This window comes from Cherax quadricarinatus, chromosome 23 (assembly GCF_038502225.1).
Source record: "Cherax quadricarinatus isolate ZL_2023a chromosome 23, ASM3850222v1, whole genome shotgun sequence".
NCBI classification, from domain to species: domain Eukaryota; kingdom Metazoa; phylum Arthropoda; class Malacostraca; order Decapoda; family Parastacidae; genus Cherax; species Cherax quadricarinatus.
Window position 1 is genome coordinate 6,115,512 of NC_091314.1, and position 14,149 is coordinate 6,129,660.

The 14,149-nt window shown below is 38.3% G+C and overlaps 1 protein-coding gene across 2 annotated transcripts in view; it reads right to left on the reverse strand.

Moving 5' to 3' along the window:
- LOC128685775 (pneumococcal serine-rich repeat protein) overlaps positions 1-14,149 on the reverse strand; it is a 132,086-nt gene that overhangs the window by 39,556 nt on the left and 78,381 nt on the right. For both annotated transcript variants that reach the window (XM_070087802.1, XM_070087803.1), the window contains 4 exons: positions 13,964-14,084; positions 13,440-13,624; positions 11,798-11,917; positions 10,471-10,596 (listed from right to left, as the gene is read on the reverse strand). In XM_070087802.1, the coding sequence (XP_069943903.1) occupies positions 10,471-10,596; positions 11,798-11,917; positions 13,440-13,624; positions 13,964-14,084 (552 nt within the window). The remainder of the gene's footprint in view (positions 1-10,470; positions 10,597-11,797; positions 11,918-13,439; positions 13,625-13,963; positions 14,085-14,149) is intronic.

Below are 14,149 nucleotides of genomic sequence, written 5' to 3' on the forward strand. Positions count from 1 at the left end.
TCATAAAAACTCTTTACAGCATTTAGTAACTTACCACCTATTCCATAAACTTGCAACATCTGCCACATTGCTCTTCTATCCACTCTATCATATGCCTTTTCTAAATCCATAAATGCAATAAAAACCTCCCTACCTTTATCTAAATACTGTTCACATATATGCTTCAATGTAAACACTTGATCTACACATCCCCTACCCACTCTAAAACCTCCTTGTTAATCCGCAATTCTACATTCTGTCTTACCTCTAATTCTTTCAATAACAACCCTGTCATACACTTTTCCTGGTATACTCAGTAAACTTATTCCTCTATAATTTTTACAATCTCTTTTGCCCCCCCTTCCCTTTATATAAAGAGACTATACATGCTCTCCACCAATCCCTAGGTACCTTCCCCTCTTCCATACATTTAATAAACAAAAATACCAACCACTCCAACACTATATCCCCTCTGCTTTTAACATTTCTGTCATGATCCCGTCAGTTCCAGCTGCTTTACCCCCTTTCATTCTACGTAATGCCTCACGTACCTCCACCACACTTATATCCTGCTCTTCTTCATTCCTAAGATGGTATACCTCCCTGACCAGTGCACGAAATTACTGCCTCCCTTTCTTTGTCGACATTTAAAAGTTCCTCAAAATATTCTCGCTGTCTACCCAAAACCTCCATCTCCCCATCTACTAACTCCCCTACTCTGTTTTTAACAAACAAATCCATTTGTTCCCTAGGCTTTCTTAACTTGTTGAACTCACTAAAATTTTTTCTTATTTTCATTAAAATTTACTGACATTACCTCTCCCTCTCCCACTCTATCATCTGCTCTCCTTTTGTACTCTCTCACCACTCTCTTCACCTTTCTTTTACTCTCCATATATTCTGCTCTTCTTATAACACTTCTGCTTTGTAAATAACTCTCATAAGCTACCTTTTTCTCTTTTATCACACCCTTTACTTCATCATTCCACCAATCACTCCTCTTTCCTCCTGCCCCCACCTTCCTATAACCACAAACTTCTGCCCCACATCCTAATATTGCATTTTTAAAACTACTCCAACCCTCTTCAACCCCCCCACTACTCATACCTGCACCAGCCCACCTTTCTGCCAATAGTTGCTTATATATCACCCGAACTTCCTCTTCTTTTAGTTTATACACTTTCACCTCCCTCTTACTTGTTGTTGCCATTTTCCTCTTATCCCATCTACCTCTTACTCTAACTGTAGCTACAACTAGATAATGATCCGATATATCAGTTGCCCCTCTATAAACGTGTACATCCTGGAGCCTACCCATCAACTTTTTATCCACGAATACATAATCTAACAAACTACTTTCATTACGTGCTACATCATACCTTGTATATTTATTAATCCTCTTTTTCATAAAATATGTATTACTTATTACCAAACCTCTTTCTACAAATAGCTCAATTAAAGGCTCCCCATTTTCATTTACCCCTGGCACCCCAAATTTACCTACTACTCCCTCCACAACATTTTTACCCACTTTAGCATTAAAATCCCCAACCACAAGTACTCTCACACTTCGTACAAAACTCTCCACGCATTCACTCAACATTTCCCAAAATCTCTCTCTCTCCTCTATACTTCTCTCTTCCCCAGGTGCATATACGCTTACTATAACCCACTTCTCACATCCAACCTATATTTTACTCCACATAATCCTTAAATTAATACATTTATAGTCCCTCTTTTCCTGCCATAGCTTATCCTTCAACATTATTGCTACTCCTCCTTTAGCTCGAACTCTATTAGAAACCCCTGACCTAATCCCATTTATTCCTCTTCACTGAAACTCACCCACCCCCTTCAGCTTTGTTTCACTTAAAGCCAGGACATCCAGCTTCTTCTCATTCATAACATCCACAATCATCTCTATTTTCATTCGCACAACATCCACGCACATTCAGACTTCCCACTTTGGCAATTTTCTTCTTATTCTTTTTAGTAATTATTACAGGAAAAGGGGTTACTAACCCACTGTTCCTGGCATTTTAGTTGACTTTTACAACACGCATGGCTTACGGAGGAAAGATTCTTATTTCACTTCCCCATGGATATAAAAGGAAAAGTAATTAGAACAAGAACTAAGATAAAATCAAAGAAAACTCAGATGAGTGTGTACAAATAAATGTGTACATGTTTAGTGTGACCTAAGTGTAAGTAGAAGTAGGAAGATGTACCTGTAATCTTGCATATTTATGAGACAGACAAAAGACACCAGCAATCCTACCATCATGAAAAACAATTACAGGCTTTCGTTTTACACTCGCTTGGCAGAACGGTAGGACCTCCCTGGGTGGTTGCTGTCTACCAATACGTATGTACTAATATTAGTAATAATATTATTATTATAATAAGCGTGTATGCACCTGGAGAAGAGAGAAGTGTAGAGGAGAGAGAGAGATTTTGGGAAATGTTGAGTGAATGCGTGGGGAGTTTTGAATCAAGTGTGAGAGTAATGGTGGTTGGGGATTTTAATGCTAAAGTGGGTAAAAATGTTATGGAGGGAGTAGTAGGTAAATTTGGGGTGCCAGGGGTAAATGTAAATGGGGAGCCTTTAATTGAGCTATGTGTAGAAAGAAATTTGGTAATAAGTAATACATATTTTATGAAAAAGAGGATAAATAAATATACAAGGTATGATGTAGCACGTAATGAAAGTAGTTTATTAGATTATGTATTGGTGGATAAAAGGTTGATGGGTAGGCTCCAGGATGTACATGTTTATAGAGGGGCAACTGATATATCGGATCATTATTTAGTTGTAGCTACAGTTAGAGTAAGAGGTAGATGGGAAAAGAGGAAGGTGGCAACAACAAGTAAGAGGGAGGTGAAAGTGTATAAACTAAGGGAGGAGGAAGTTCGGGTGAGATATAAGCGACTATTGGCAGAAAGGTGGGCTAGTGCAAAGATGAGTAGTGGGGGGGTTGTAGAGGGTTGGAATAGTTTTAAAAATGCAGTATTAGAATGTGGGGCAGAAGTTTGTGGTTATAGGAGGGTGGGGGCAGGAGGAAAGAGGAGTGATTGGTGGAATGATGAAGTAAAGGGTGTGATAAAAGAGAAAAAGGTAGCTTATGAGAGGTTTTTACAAAGCAGAAGTGTTATAAGAAGAGCAGAGTATATGGAGAGTAAAAGAAAGGTAAAGAGAGTGGTGAGAGAGTGCAAAAGGAGAGCAGATGATAGAGTGGGAGAGGCACTGTCAAGAAATTTTAATGAAAATAAGAAAAAATTTTGGAGTGAGTTAAACAAGTTAAGAAAGCCTAGGGAAAATATGGATTTGTCAGTTAAAAACAGAGTAGGGGAGTTAGTAGATGGGGAGATGGAGGTATTGGGTAGATGGCGAGAATATTTTGAGGAACTTTTAAATGTTAAGGAAGAAACAGAGGCAGTAATTTCATGCACTGGTCAGGGAGGTATACCATCTTTTAGGAGTGAAGAAGAGCAGAATGTAAGTGTGGGGGAGGTACGTGAGGCATTACGTAAAATGAAAGGGGGTAAAGCAGCTGGAACTGATGGGATCATGACAGAAATGTTAAAAGCAGGGGGGGATATAGTGTTGGAGTGGTTGGTACTTTTGTTTAATAAATGTATGAAAGAGGGGAAGGTACCTAGGGATTGGCAGAGAGCATGTATAGTCCCTTTATATAAAGGGAAAGGGGACAAAAGAGACTGTAAAAATTATAGAGGAATAAGCTTACTGAGTATACCAGGAAAAGTGTACGGTAGGGTTATAATTGAAAGAATTAGAGGTAAGACAGAATGTAGGATTGCGGATGAGCAAGGAGGTTTTAGAGTGGGTAGGGGATGTGTAGATCAGGTGTTTACATTGAAGCATATATGTGAACAGTATTTAGATAAAGATAGGGAAGTTTTTATTGCATTTATGGATTTAGAAAAGGCATATGATAGAGTGGATAGAGGAGCAATGTGGCAGATGTTGCAAGTATATGGAATAGGTGGTAAGTTATTAAATGCTGTAAAGAGTTTTTATGAGGATAGTGAGGCTCAGGTTAGGGTGTGTAGAAGAGAGGGAGACTACTTCCCGGTAAAAGTAGGTCTTAGACAGGGATGTGTAATGTCACCATGGTTGTTTAATATATTTATAGATGGGGTTGTAAAGGAAGTAAATGCTAGGGTGTTTGGGAGAGGGGTGGGATTAAATTATGGGGAATCAAATTCAAAATGGGAATTGACACAGTTACTTTTTGCTGATGATACTGTGCTTATGGGAGATTCTAAAGAAAAATTGCAAAGGTTAGTGGATGAGTTTGGGAATGTGTGTAAAGGTAGAAAGTTGAAAGTGAACATAGAAAAGAGTAAGGTGATGAGGGTGTCAAATGATTTAGATAAAGAAAAATTGGATATCAAATTGGGGAGGAGGAGTATGGAAGAAGTGAATGTTTTCAGATACTTGGGAGTTGACGTGTCGGCGGATGGATTTATGAAGGATGAGGTTAATCATAGAATTGATGAGGGAAAAAAGGTGAGTGGTGCGTTGAGGTATATGTGGAGTCAAAAAACGTTATCTATGGAGGCAAAGAAGGGAATGTATGAAAGTATAGTAGTACCAACACTCTTATATGGGTGTGAAGCTTGGGTGGTAAATGCAGCAGCGAGGAGACGGTTGGAGGCAGCGGAGATGTCCTGTTTAAGGGCAATGTGTGGTGTAAATATTATGCAGAAAATTCGGAGTGTGGAAATTAGGAGAAGGTGTGGAGTTAATAAAAGTATTAGTCAGAGGGCAGAAGAGGGGTTGTTGAGGTGGTTTGGTCATTTAGAGAGAATGGATCACAGTAGAATGACATGGAAAGCATATAAATCTATAGGGGAAGGAAGGCGGGGTAGGGGTCGTCCTCGAAAGGGTTGGAGAGAGGGGGTAAAGGAGGTTTTGTGGGTAAGGGGCTTGGACTTCCAGCAAGCGTGCGTGAGCGTGTTAGATAGGAGTGAATGGAGACGAATGGTACTTGGGACCTGACGATCTGTTGGAGTGTGAGCAGGGTAATATTTAGTGAAGGGATTCAGGGAAACCGGTTATTTTCATATAGTCGGACTTGAGTCCTGGAAATGGGAAGTACAATGCCTGCACTTTAAAGGAGGGGTTTGGGATATTGGCAGTTTGGAGGGATATGTTGTGTATCTTTATATGTTTATGCTTCTAGACTGTTGTATTCTGAGCACCTCTGCAAAAACAGTGATAATGTGCGAGTGTGGTGAAAGTGTTGAATGATGATGAAAGTATTTTCTTTTTGGGGATTTTCTTTCTTTTTTGGGTCACCCTGCCTCGGTGGGAGACGGCCGACTTGTTGAAAAAAAAAAAAAAAAAAAAAAAATTATTATTATTAAACTATAATATAATATAGTGTTTACTCATTACTTACCTTAAAATATTTGTAGTCTTAATGTAGAATGAGAGGTGAGTAAACAAGATTCAATGAATAAACAAGAGAGAATGAGTGTAGAAGGTTCGCGAGTTTTGTAAACAAACTAGTTGTTGTTGTGACCAGCCCAGACACGAATGCTTTTTGTTCACTCTGTCAAGCCGACTGGAAAAACAACTAATATTTATGTTAATTTATATGTTACATAGCGTGTTTATTACATAATTTTGAAAAAAATCATAGATGGATTAAGCAAAATGTCTATATTAACGTTTTATACACATTTAATGCGCCTCAGACTGATTATTATTGTGTTATTATTATCATTATTAATATGGCATCTTCAAGACAAATAACACACTCTTAGTGATTTTAATGTGTACCTGCACAGGTGCAAGATATGGAGTTTGAAGTAAAGTTCATATTTTATTCATTCTAGATTATAAATAACATAAAAACTTGATATACATTGTTTATTATATCATATTAGATGAATTGTGATAGATAAGCAAGCTGTATAGTGATATTAGCATCATATTGAAGATGTGACAACTCTGCTTCGTGTGTAATACCTGTTGGTTCATGAGCGGTTCAGACAGAAAAGCAGACAGAAAGACAGACACAGGTAGACAGACACACAGGTAGACAGAAAGACACACACACAGGAAGACAAAAGACAGATATACAGGCAGACAGATACAGAGAGATTTATGTGCAATAGTGAAAACAAATAGAGTTCGAGAGTAAGAGCCTTTCTTGCCTTCTTGCCACAATCTCCAGTGCAAAATTCAGACTTCCTTATAGGGACCATGGTGAAATTTACTGTTCAGTTAGTACAGTTAATACAGTATGTATGATGCTGCTGATAGGGCAGGGTAACTCAAACTGATGCTGCCTGCATGGCGCATTGCCGCCACGAGCATTTTCAAATATTGTACAGTGTCATGTATCAGCCGGCCCAGCCCAGCTGCCAGATGTACAGTCGTAAGTCGAGTGGACATATGTCGAGCAGGTCGTAAGTAGGATGGTAGGTGTATATGGAATAGGTAGTAAGTTACTAAATGCTGTAAGGAGTTTTTATGAAGATAGTGAGGCTCAGGTTAGGGTGTGTAGGAGAGAGGGAGACTATTTCCTGGTAAAGGTGGGATTGTGTAATGTCACCAAGGTTGTTTAATATATTTATAGATGGGGTTGTAAAAGAAGTAAATGCTAGGGTGTTTGGGAGAGGGGTGGGATTAAATTATGGGGAATCAAATACAAAATGGGAAGTGACACAGTTACTTTTTGCTGATGATACTGTGCTTATGGGAGATTCTAAAGAAAAGTTGCAAAGGTTAGTGGACGAGTTTGGGAGTGTGTGTAAGGGTAGAAAGTTGAAAGTAAACATAGAAAAGACTAAGGTGATGAGGGTATCAAATAATTTAGATAAAGAAAAATTTGATATCAAATTGGAGAGGAGGAGTATGGAAGAAGTGAATGTTTTCAGATATTTGGGAGTTGACGTGTCAGCGGATGGATGGATGAAGGATGAGGTCAACCATAGAACTGATGAAAGAAAAAAGGCGAGTGGTGCATTGAGGTATATGTGGAGACAAAAAACATTATCCATGGAGGCAAAGAAGGGAATGTATGAAAGTATAGTGGTACCAACACTCTTATATGGGTGTGAAGCTTGGGCTGTAAATGCTGCAGCGAGGAGGTGGTTGCAGGCGGTGGAGATGTCCTATCTAAGGGCAATGCGTGGTGTAAATATTATGCAGAGAATTCGGAGAGTGGAAATTAGGATGTGTGGAGTTAATAAAAATATTAGTCAGAGGGCTGAAGAGGGGTTGTTGAGATGGTTTGGTCATTTAGAGAGAATGGATCAAAGTAGAATGACATGGAGAGCGTATAAATCTGTAAGGGAAGGATAGCAAGGTAGGGGTCGCCCTCGAAAAGATTGGAGGGAGGGGGTAAAGGAGGTTTTGTGGGCGAGGGGCTTGAATTCCCAGCAAGCGTGTGCGAGCGTGTAGGTAGTAGGTTGGTAGACAGCTACCGCCCAGGGAGGTGTAGACTACCATCCTGCCAAGTGAGTGTAAAATGGAATCCTGTAATTGTTTTACATGATGGTAGGACTGCTGGTGTCTTTTTTTCTGTCTCTTAAACATGCAATATTTCAGGTACATCTTGCTACTTCTACTTACACTTAGGTCACACTACACATACATGTACAAGCATATATATACACACCCCTCTGGGTTTTCTTCTATTTTTCTTTCTAGTTCTTGTTCTTGTTTATTTCCCCTTATCTCCATGGGGAAGTGGAACAGAATTCTTCCTCCCTAAGCCATGCGTGTTGTAAGAGGCGACTAAAATGCCGGGAGCAAGGGCCTAGTAACCCCTTCTCCTGTATAAATTACTAAATTTAAAAAGAAAAACTTTTGTTTTTCTTATTGGGCCACCCTGCCTTGGTGCAATACAGCTGGTTTGTTTAAAAAAAAAAATGTGCGAGTGTGTTAGATAGGAGTGAATGGAGACGAATGGTATTTAGGACCTGACGAGCTGTTGGAGTGTGAACAGGGTAATATTTAGTGAAGGGATTCAGGGAAACCGGTTATTTTTATATAGCCGGACTTGAGTACTGGAAATGGGAAGTACAATGCCTGCACTTTAAAGGAGGAGTTTGGGATATTGGCAGTTTGGAGGGATATGCTGTGTATCTTTTTATGTATATGCTTCTAAACTGTTGTGTTCTGGGCACCTCTGCAAAAGCAGTGATTATGTACGAGTGAGGTGAAAGTGTTGAATGATTATTGAAAGTATTTTCTTTTTGGGGATTTTTTTTTTTTTTTGGGTCACCCTGCCTTGGTGGGAGATGGCCAACTTGTCAAAAAAAAAAAAAAAAAAAAAAAAAATCAGACCCACATAAAATTATTCACCTCTTTTATTACCCTGTCTATAAAACATTAAACAACCATAGCTACATCACACATTCCTGTAAATCTCATTTAAGAATAAATTGTCACCTAACTTGAGCCTCTCTAAAAATTAAGCTTTTATCAACTTATTACTTATTCCATACATTTACAAGACTAGCCCCCATTGCTTCTCTATCATACACCATACCATATGTGTTTCCCAAAAATTTAACTGCAGCAAACAACTCCTTGCCCTTATCCAAGGAATCTTCACTTACATGCTATAATACAAACACTTGGTCCATATAGTCCCTTTATATAAATTCACATTCTCTGCAGTCCTACTTTCTTTCTCATTACTCTTTGGATAATCTGCAACTCGAAAGATTGGATATCAGGTTGGAGGGAGAGAGTATGGAAGAGGTTAACGTATTCAGATATTTAACCATTAAACTGTTCAAACGTAGATCTACGTTTGTGCACATAGCGCTCCGAACGTAGATCTACGTTTTTTTACATAAGAAACAATGTAAAATTGAACGTAGATCTACGTTCGGAGCGCTACGCGTGAACGTAGATCTACGTTTGGACAGTTTAAGGGTTAAGAGTGGACGTGTCAGTAGATGGATCTATGAAAGATAAGGTGAATCATAGAAATGTTGAGAGGAAAAAGGTGAGTGGTGCACTGAGGAGTCTGTGGAGACAAAGAACCTTGTCCATGGAAGCAGAGAGAGGAATGTATGAGAGTATAGTTAAACCAATGCTCTTACATGGATGGTGAATATTGCAACAAGGAGAAGGCTGGAGGCAGTGGAGATGATGTGTCTGAGGGAAATGCATGGTACGAATATAATGCAGAGAATTCGTAGTTTGGAAATTAGGAGGTGCAGGATTACCAAAATTATTATCCAGAGGGCTGAGGAGGGGTTATTGAGGTGGTTCAGATATGTGGAGAGGGTGAAACAAAATACAGGAGGCCCTCCACATTCTTGAGGGTTAAGGAATCAAGAACCTCGTGAATCTTGAAAGTTCGCAAATGTTTGGTGCTCAAATATAATGTAGGGAAACATAATAATACTGTACTGTAGCATTCGCGAGTGTTTTGATGCACAATTTTTTTTTTTTAACAAGTCGCCAGTCTCCCACTGAGGCACGGTGACCCAAAAAGAAAGAAAATCCCCCAAAAGAAAATACTTTCATCATCATTCAACACTTTCACCTCACTCACACATAATCACAAATATATTGTAAGGAAATATAATAATAGCATTTACTTATCCTAACACTACTGCTTCCTTAACTTATTGAACCATGAACAATCATAAAACACACAAAAATATCAATGAGGGGGGTAAGAGGGAGGGTAGTAGGGACGCAGTGGGAAGCATTTTCCCATACTTTTTTCCTGCATGGGTATTCGGCTGGGCATTCGCAAATGTTCGAAGCTCATGAAAGTGGAACTCACAAAAGTGGAGCGCTAGCTGTAGAATGACTGAGAGTGTACAAATCTGTAGTATGAGGGAAGGAAGGGTAGAGGTCGGCCTAGAAAAGCTTGGGAGGGGGTAAAAGAGGCTGTGTGTGCGAGGGGCTTGGACTTCCAGCAAGCATGTGTGAGCATGTTAGATAGGAGCGAATGGAGCCGAATGGTTTTTAGGACTTGACGTGCTGTTAGTGTGAGCAAGGTAATGTTTGTGAGGGGATTCAGGGAAACCAGCAGGCCAGATTTGAGTCCTGGAGATGGGAAGTACAGTTCCTGCACTCTGTAGGAGGGGTGTTAATGTTGCAGTTGTATAACTGTAGTGTAAGTGTGCCTCTGGCAAGACAGTGATTGAGTGAATGATGATGAAAGCTTTTCTTTTTCGGGCCACCCTACCTTGGTGGGAAATGGCCAATGTGTTAATAAAAAAAAAATTAATTATCCAATATACTCAACAGACATGTACCCCCAATAATTCTCTCCCACACTCTTGTTCCCCTTTACCTTAAAGAATAAATAGAAATTATAGATCCTCTCTGTAGTCCTTAAGTGCTGTCCCTTTTATCATATACATGTATTATATCCCAACCTACTGAAAGATACTTTAATTATTTGAGCAATATTACTGCATATGATTCATGTGCAAAAAAGAAAGTTTAACAAATCAATTTTCAAGTAAAAGATAACAAACCTAAAATCTGCTTCTTGTAAGTCGCAACAACAACAGTTTGAAGAAAAATTTTGGCTAAGTCAAGCACAGCTAGCCTCAGCAAGTTGGCTACCATTATCGATGGAGTTATTACCAAAATTCTCACACCTGAAAAAGATGTATTTATTAAATTTTCTATGGTTTAAATGTTTAAGAGTGGCACAAAATGCTAAGTTGGCCAACATCATTCAAAAAACTGAAATAAATTTCCTTTTTGCCTTTAATCAACAAATATGCAGCACTAATGTGGACCCCATGTTGAGATAAACACAAAGCAATACTCAATTTTTTACCAGTACTAATTCCACAAGGATTAACCCAGATGAAAGATTACTGATTAGTTTTTTTTTTCTTGGAGAGGGAAAGAAAGGAGTTTGATGCAATATGTCACACTGAGTCAGAACTTGCCATGGTAAGAAGGAAGAGTGCAAAAGCATTAAAAATGATCTTGCAAAAACTTGCAAGAGCTTAAGTACTGTACAGAATAATCAAATCTCATTAGTGAAGCAGTTTCCACAAAAGTAAAACACAGTATGTGCATGAATATCTAACCAAAAAAGTTATGACCTGTCTTTGAAGGAAGTGCACTGGTAATCCTGACCCATTTCACTAATGTTAAGTACCAAACTCAAGACCTATTTGATGACAACATTACTTCTCTCTTGAATTTTAACCTCATGGCTGAAAATAGCAGTCAACACTGAATCCTTACTTGCATAATAACCAACACACTTACTAGTTAAGAAAAGACCTCTTACACAGTGGTAACAAAAATCATCCAAATAAAACCTTAATATAAATAGGAAGAAAAAATAATGGTAAATCCTTTGCTCAATACCTGGACAACAAACTGAAATTTAATGCTTTTATTCACCACATCAGGAAATCTCAAATGTGCATATACAGCCAAAGACTCACTGTTATGTACCTTGCCTTACAATGCTTATACAAACATTAATCTGCATTTCACCTACGGTGTCTATGCATGGGGTCAACAACCAATCATCACACAAAAGTCACCCATCAACACCCCATTAGTTAACTTTTGACAATGCTCACCATTATTAGTCAAAGCTATCAACTTGCTAACCCAAACATAGAACTCGTCCTTGAGAGTTACAACAAAATCCATGGCTATCACAAAAGAAATAACTAATATTTCACCCATCAAACTGATAGTAAAATGCAGAGGTGCGTTTCAGATATCCTTCCCCCCTAAAAAACAAAGGCCTAAGCATTTTTACATGAGCAAGATTGTTTGGTAAAAGAGAGACTATTGAACAGAGAAATATGCTAATAAGTCACTTACCTGGAACAACTGGAAGCTTAAACAGATTCCTGATTGCCTCCACAAGGAACTCTATGGTGTTACCAAGTCCCTCAACATACAAATCTTTCCAGCTCTCATGGTAAAGAGAATCTGCATTCTCTAAACGAAGAAATAATAATTAGAGTTTAAATTCATCCAAAGGGATACAGTATACAGTACTTACAAACTAAAAATCACTTTACTAATAAGTGATGTAATTATCCATTCAAGTTTATGAACGAGCTCTAGCTCTCTGATTCTCTTAACTTTCTAAGGACTCGCATGAATTAGTTCTATCATATTTATGTCTGAAACCACGTATGGACTCTACTTCAAGCTAATTATTTTCATTTGTTTACTATCATGCCGAAGAAGTGTTTTTTGATATTACTGTGCTTCAGTTAGGTGTGCACTCTCTGTCACTTCTTGATTTACAGCCATTTCTTCATAAAATGCCTGTCCTTGTCTACCTTGTCTATGCCCCAAAGTAATTTACATGTCATGATCATGCACCACATTGTACACTCATCTAGGGACAAGAGATTTAACTCTCACATTCCACCCTGAGCTGTCCTTGAATTCAGACTCCAATCAGAATTTTAAGCTTTGGATATCAAATTTTATTCATTGCTCAACTAGGCGAGGATTCTTCCTAGGTATTGTGTACTTGAAGACTGGTTACTTGTATGTAATAGTCTTGATGTCTTTGCCTAGATTCTCGAAGTCATTTTTATGTTTGTCAGCCTAGCTTGTACCATTATGTTATTCTGTTTATGTGCCTTTCAGTGAACAGGTTTGGTGTAGCAATTGCTCCTAGATTTACTGTTTTCTTTGTTTAATTCCATAATTTGTTTATTCTTCCCCCTCCCAGACAGTACAGTCTGTATCTCCTTTCCTTATCACTTTGGAGAGGGAAAGAGTTCAACTTGAGTAAATATTTGTTCCTTCAGTCAATCCAGGTCTTCTTGCAGCCTAGTCCTCTCCTTAATTACCATCATCTTCCTACTTTCGGCATCATCCCCACACGTGGATATATAAAAGTTCACCATCAGGACACTGACCTACACTAGTAGTAATATGGAGTCTACATCTAAACCCTGGAGAACTCTATTCATTACATTTGGTCATCCTAACAGTTCATACCTTTTACGGGTTATAAATGTTAATGATTCTGAGGATTAACACCCCTGCAGCCCACTCTCAGATCATGTCTTCTATATGACTTAATATACTAAGAGAAATAACAGCTATTAAAAATACTGGTAAAATAAACAAAAGTGTACTTTGAATGTAAGCAGAAGTACTGTATACAAGATTTCCCTGCCAACTACGTTTAAGAGACTTAAAGACGACCATCATTTATGAGTGAAAAACATTTCCAGGCTTCTATTACACAGGATTGTACCTCCCTAAATTGTTGTCTACCAGCCTACTACCTGCGATTGTCCCATTATTCAGGTATTAATTAATACACGTTTGTACGCTGCCTGTTACTCTGACTTGCAAGCAACAGTCTTGAGAGATTCACATATTTCCCTTTCAAATTCAAAATGCTTTATCGTCACAATGCTTTCATATTTTGCCATGGAACAATCCAATTTACAGCTAGGTATAGTATGTCACAGATATTAAAATGTAGTACCTGGATGTACAAATGGACAGATTTTATTCTTATTTGGGCAAGAATGTTCTTTACTCCATCCTGAACAAACAAGGGATCTAAACTGCTTGACATGGTAGTCTCTCTCTACAGCTGTGTGTGCATATTGGCAGGAGTCTTGTTGGGCACACTCCTCTTCCTTGAGAATTGCCTCACACATTGCATCACTGCAAAAAATGAAAAGAAAAACATACGTATTAACCAATGGAAGATATATCTATCCCATTTATAAATTTATCCCAAGACATTTTTACTTGGCATAAAACTAATCTAAAAACTTTTGGCATATCATAGTACAAGCTGATGAGATGGAGTACTTCTCCAGAAAATGCGAATAAGTTGAGGAAGCAATCACACCAAAACTAAGACACAGAAACAACAAAGACAAAAAGAGCTCTTGCTCTTGAAGGGAGGCAAAAAGGGAAAGAATAAGAGGGAAAAAATAGAGAAAGAAAAGGACAGACAAAAACAGAGAAGTGTTCAAACATGATATACATAATATTTACCCATATTCAAAGAAGCCAGGGCTTCTGCGTCTGTCTGCTAAATTGTGGTAGCCTACACACGAGTCAGAATAACACTTGTTCTTAGTGCACATCTTGACTTTGAAATCATAGATGTTGAATCCTGGGAGAAACAAAATTATAACATACATACATACATTAACCCAAAATTAGAAGAAACTTTTTTAA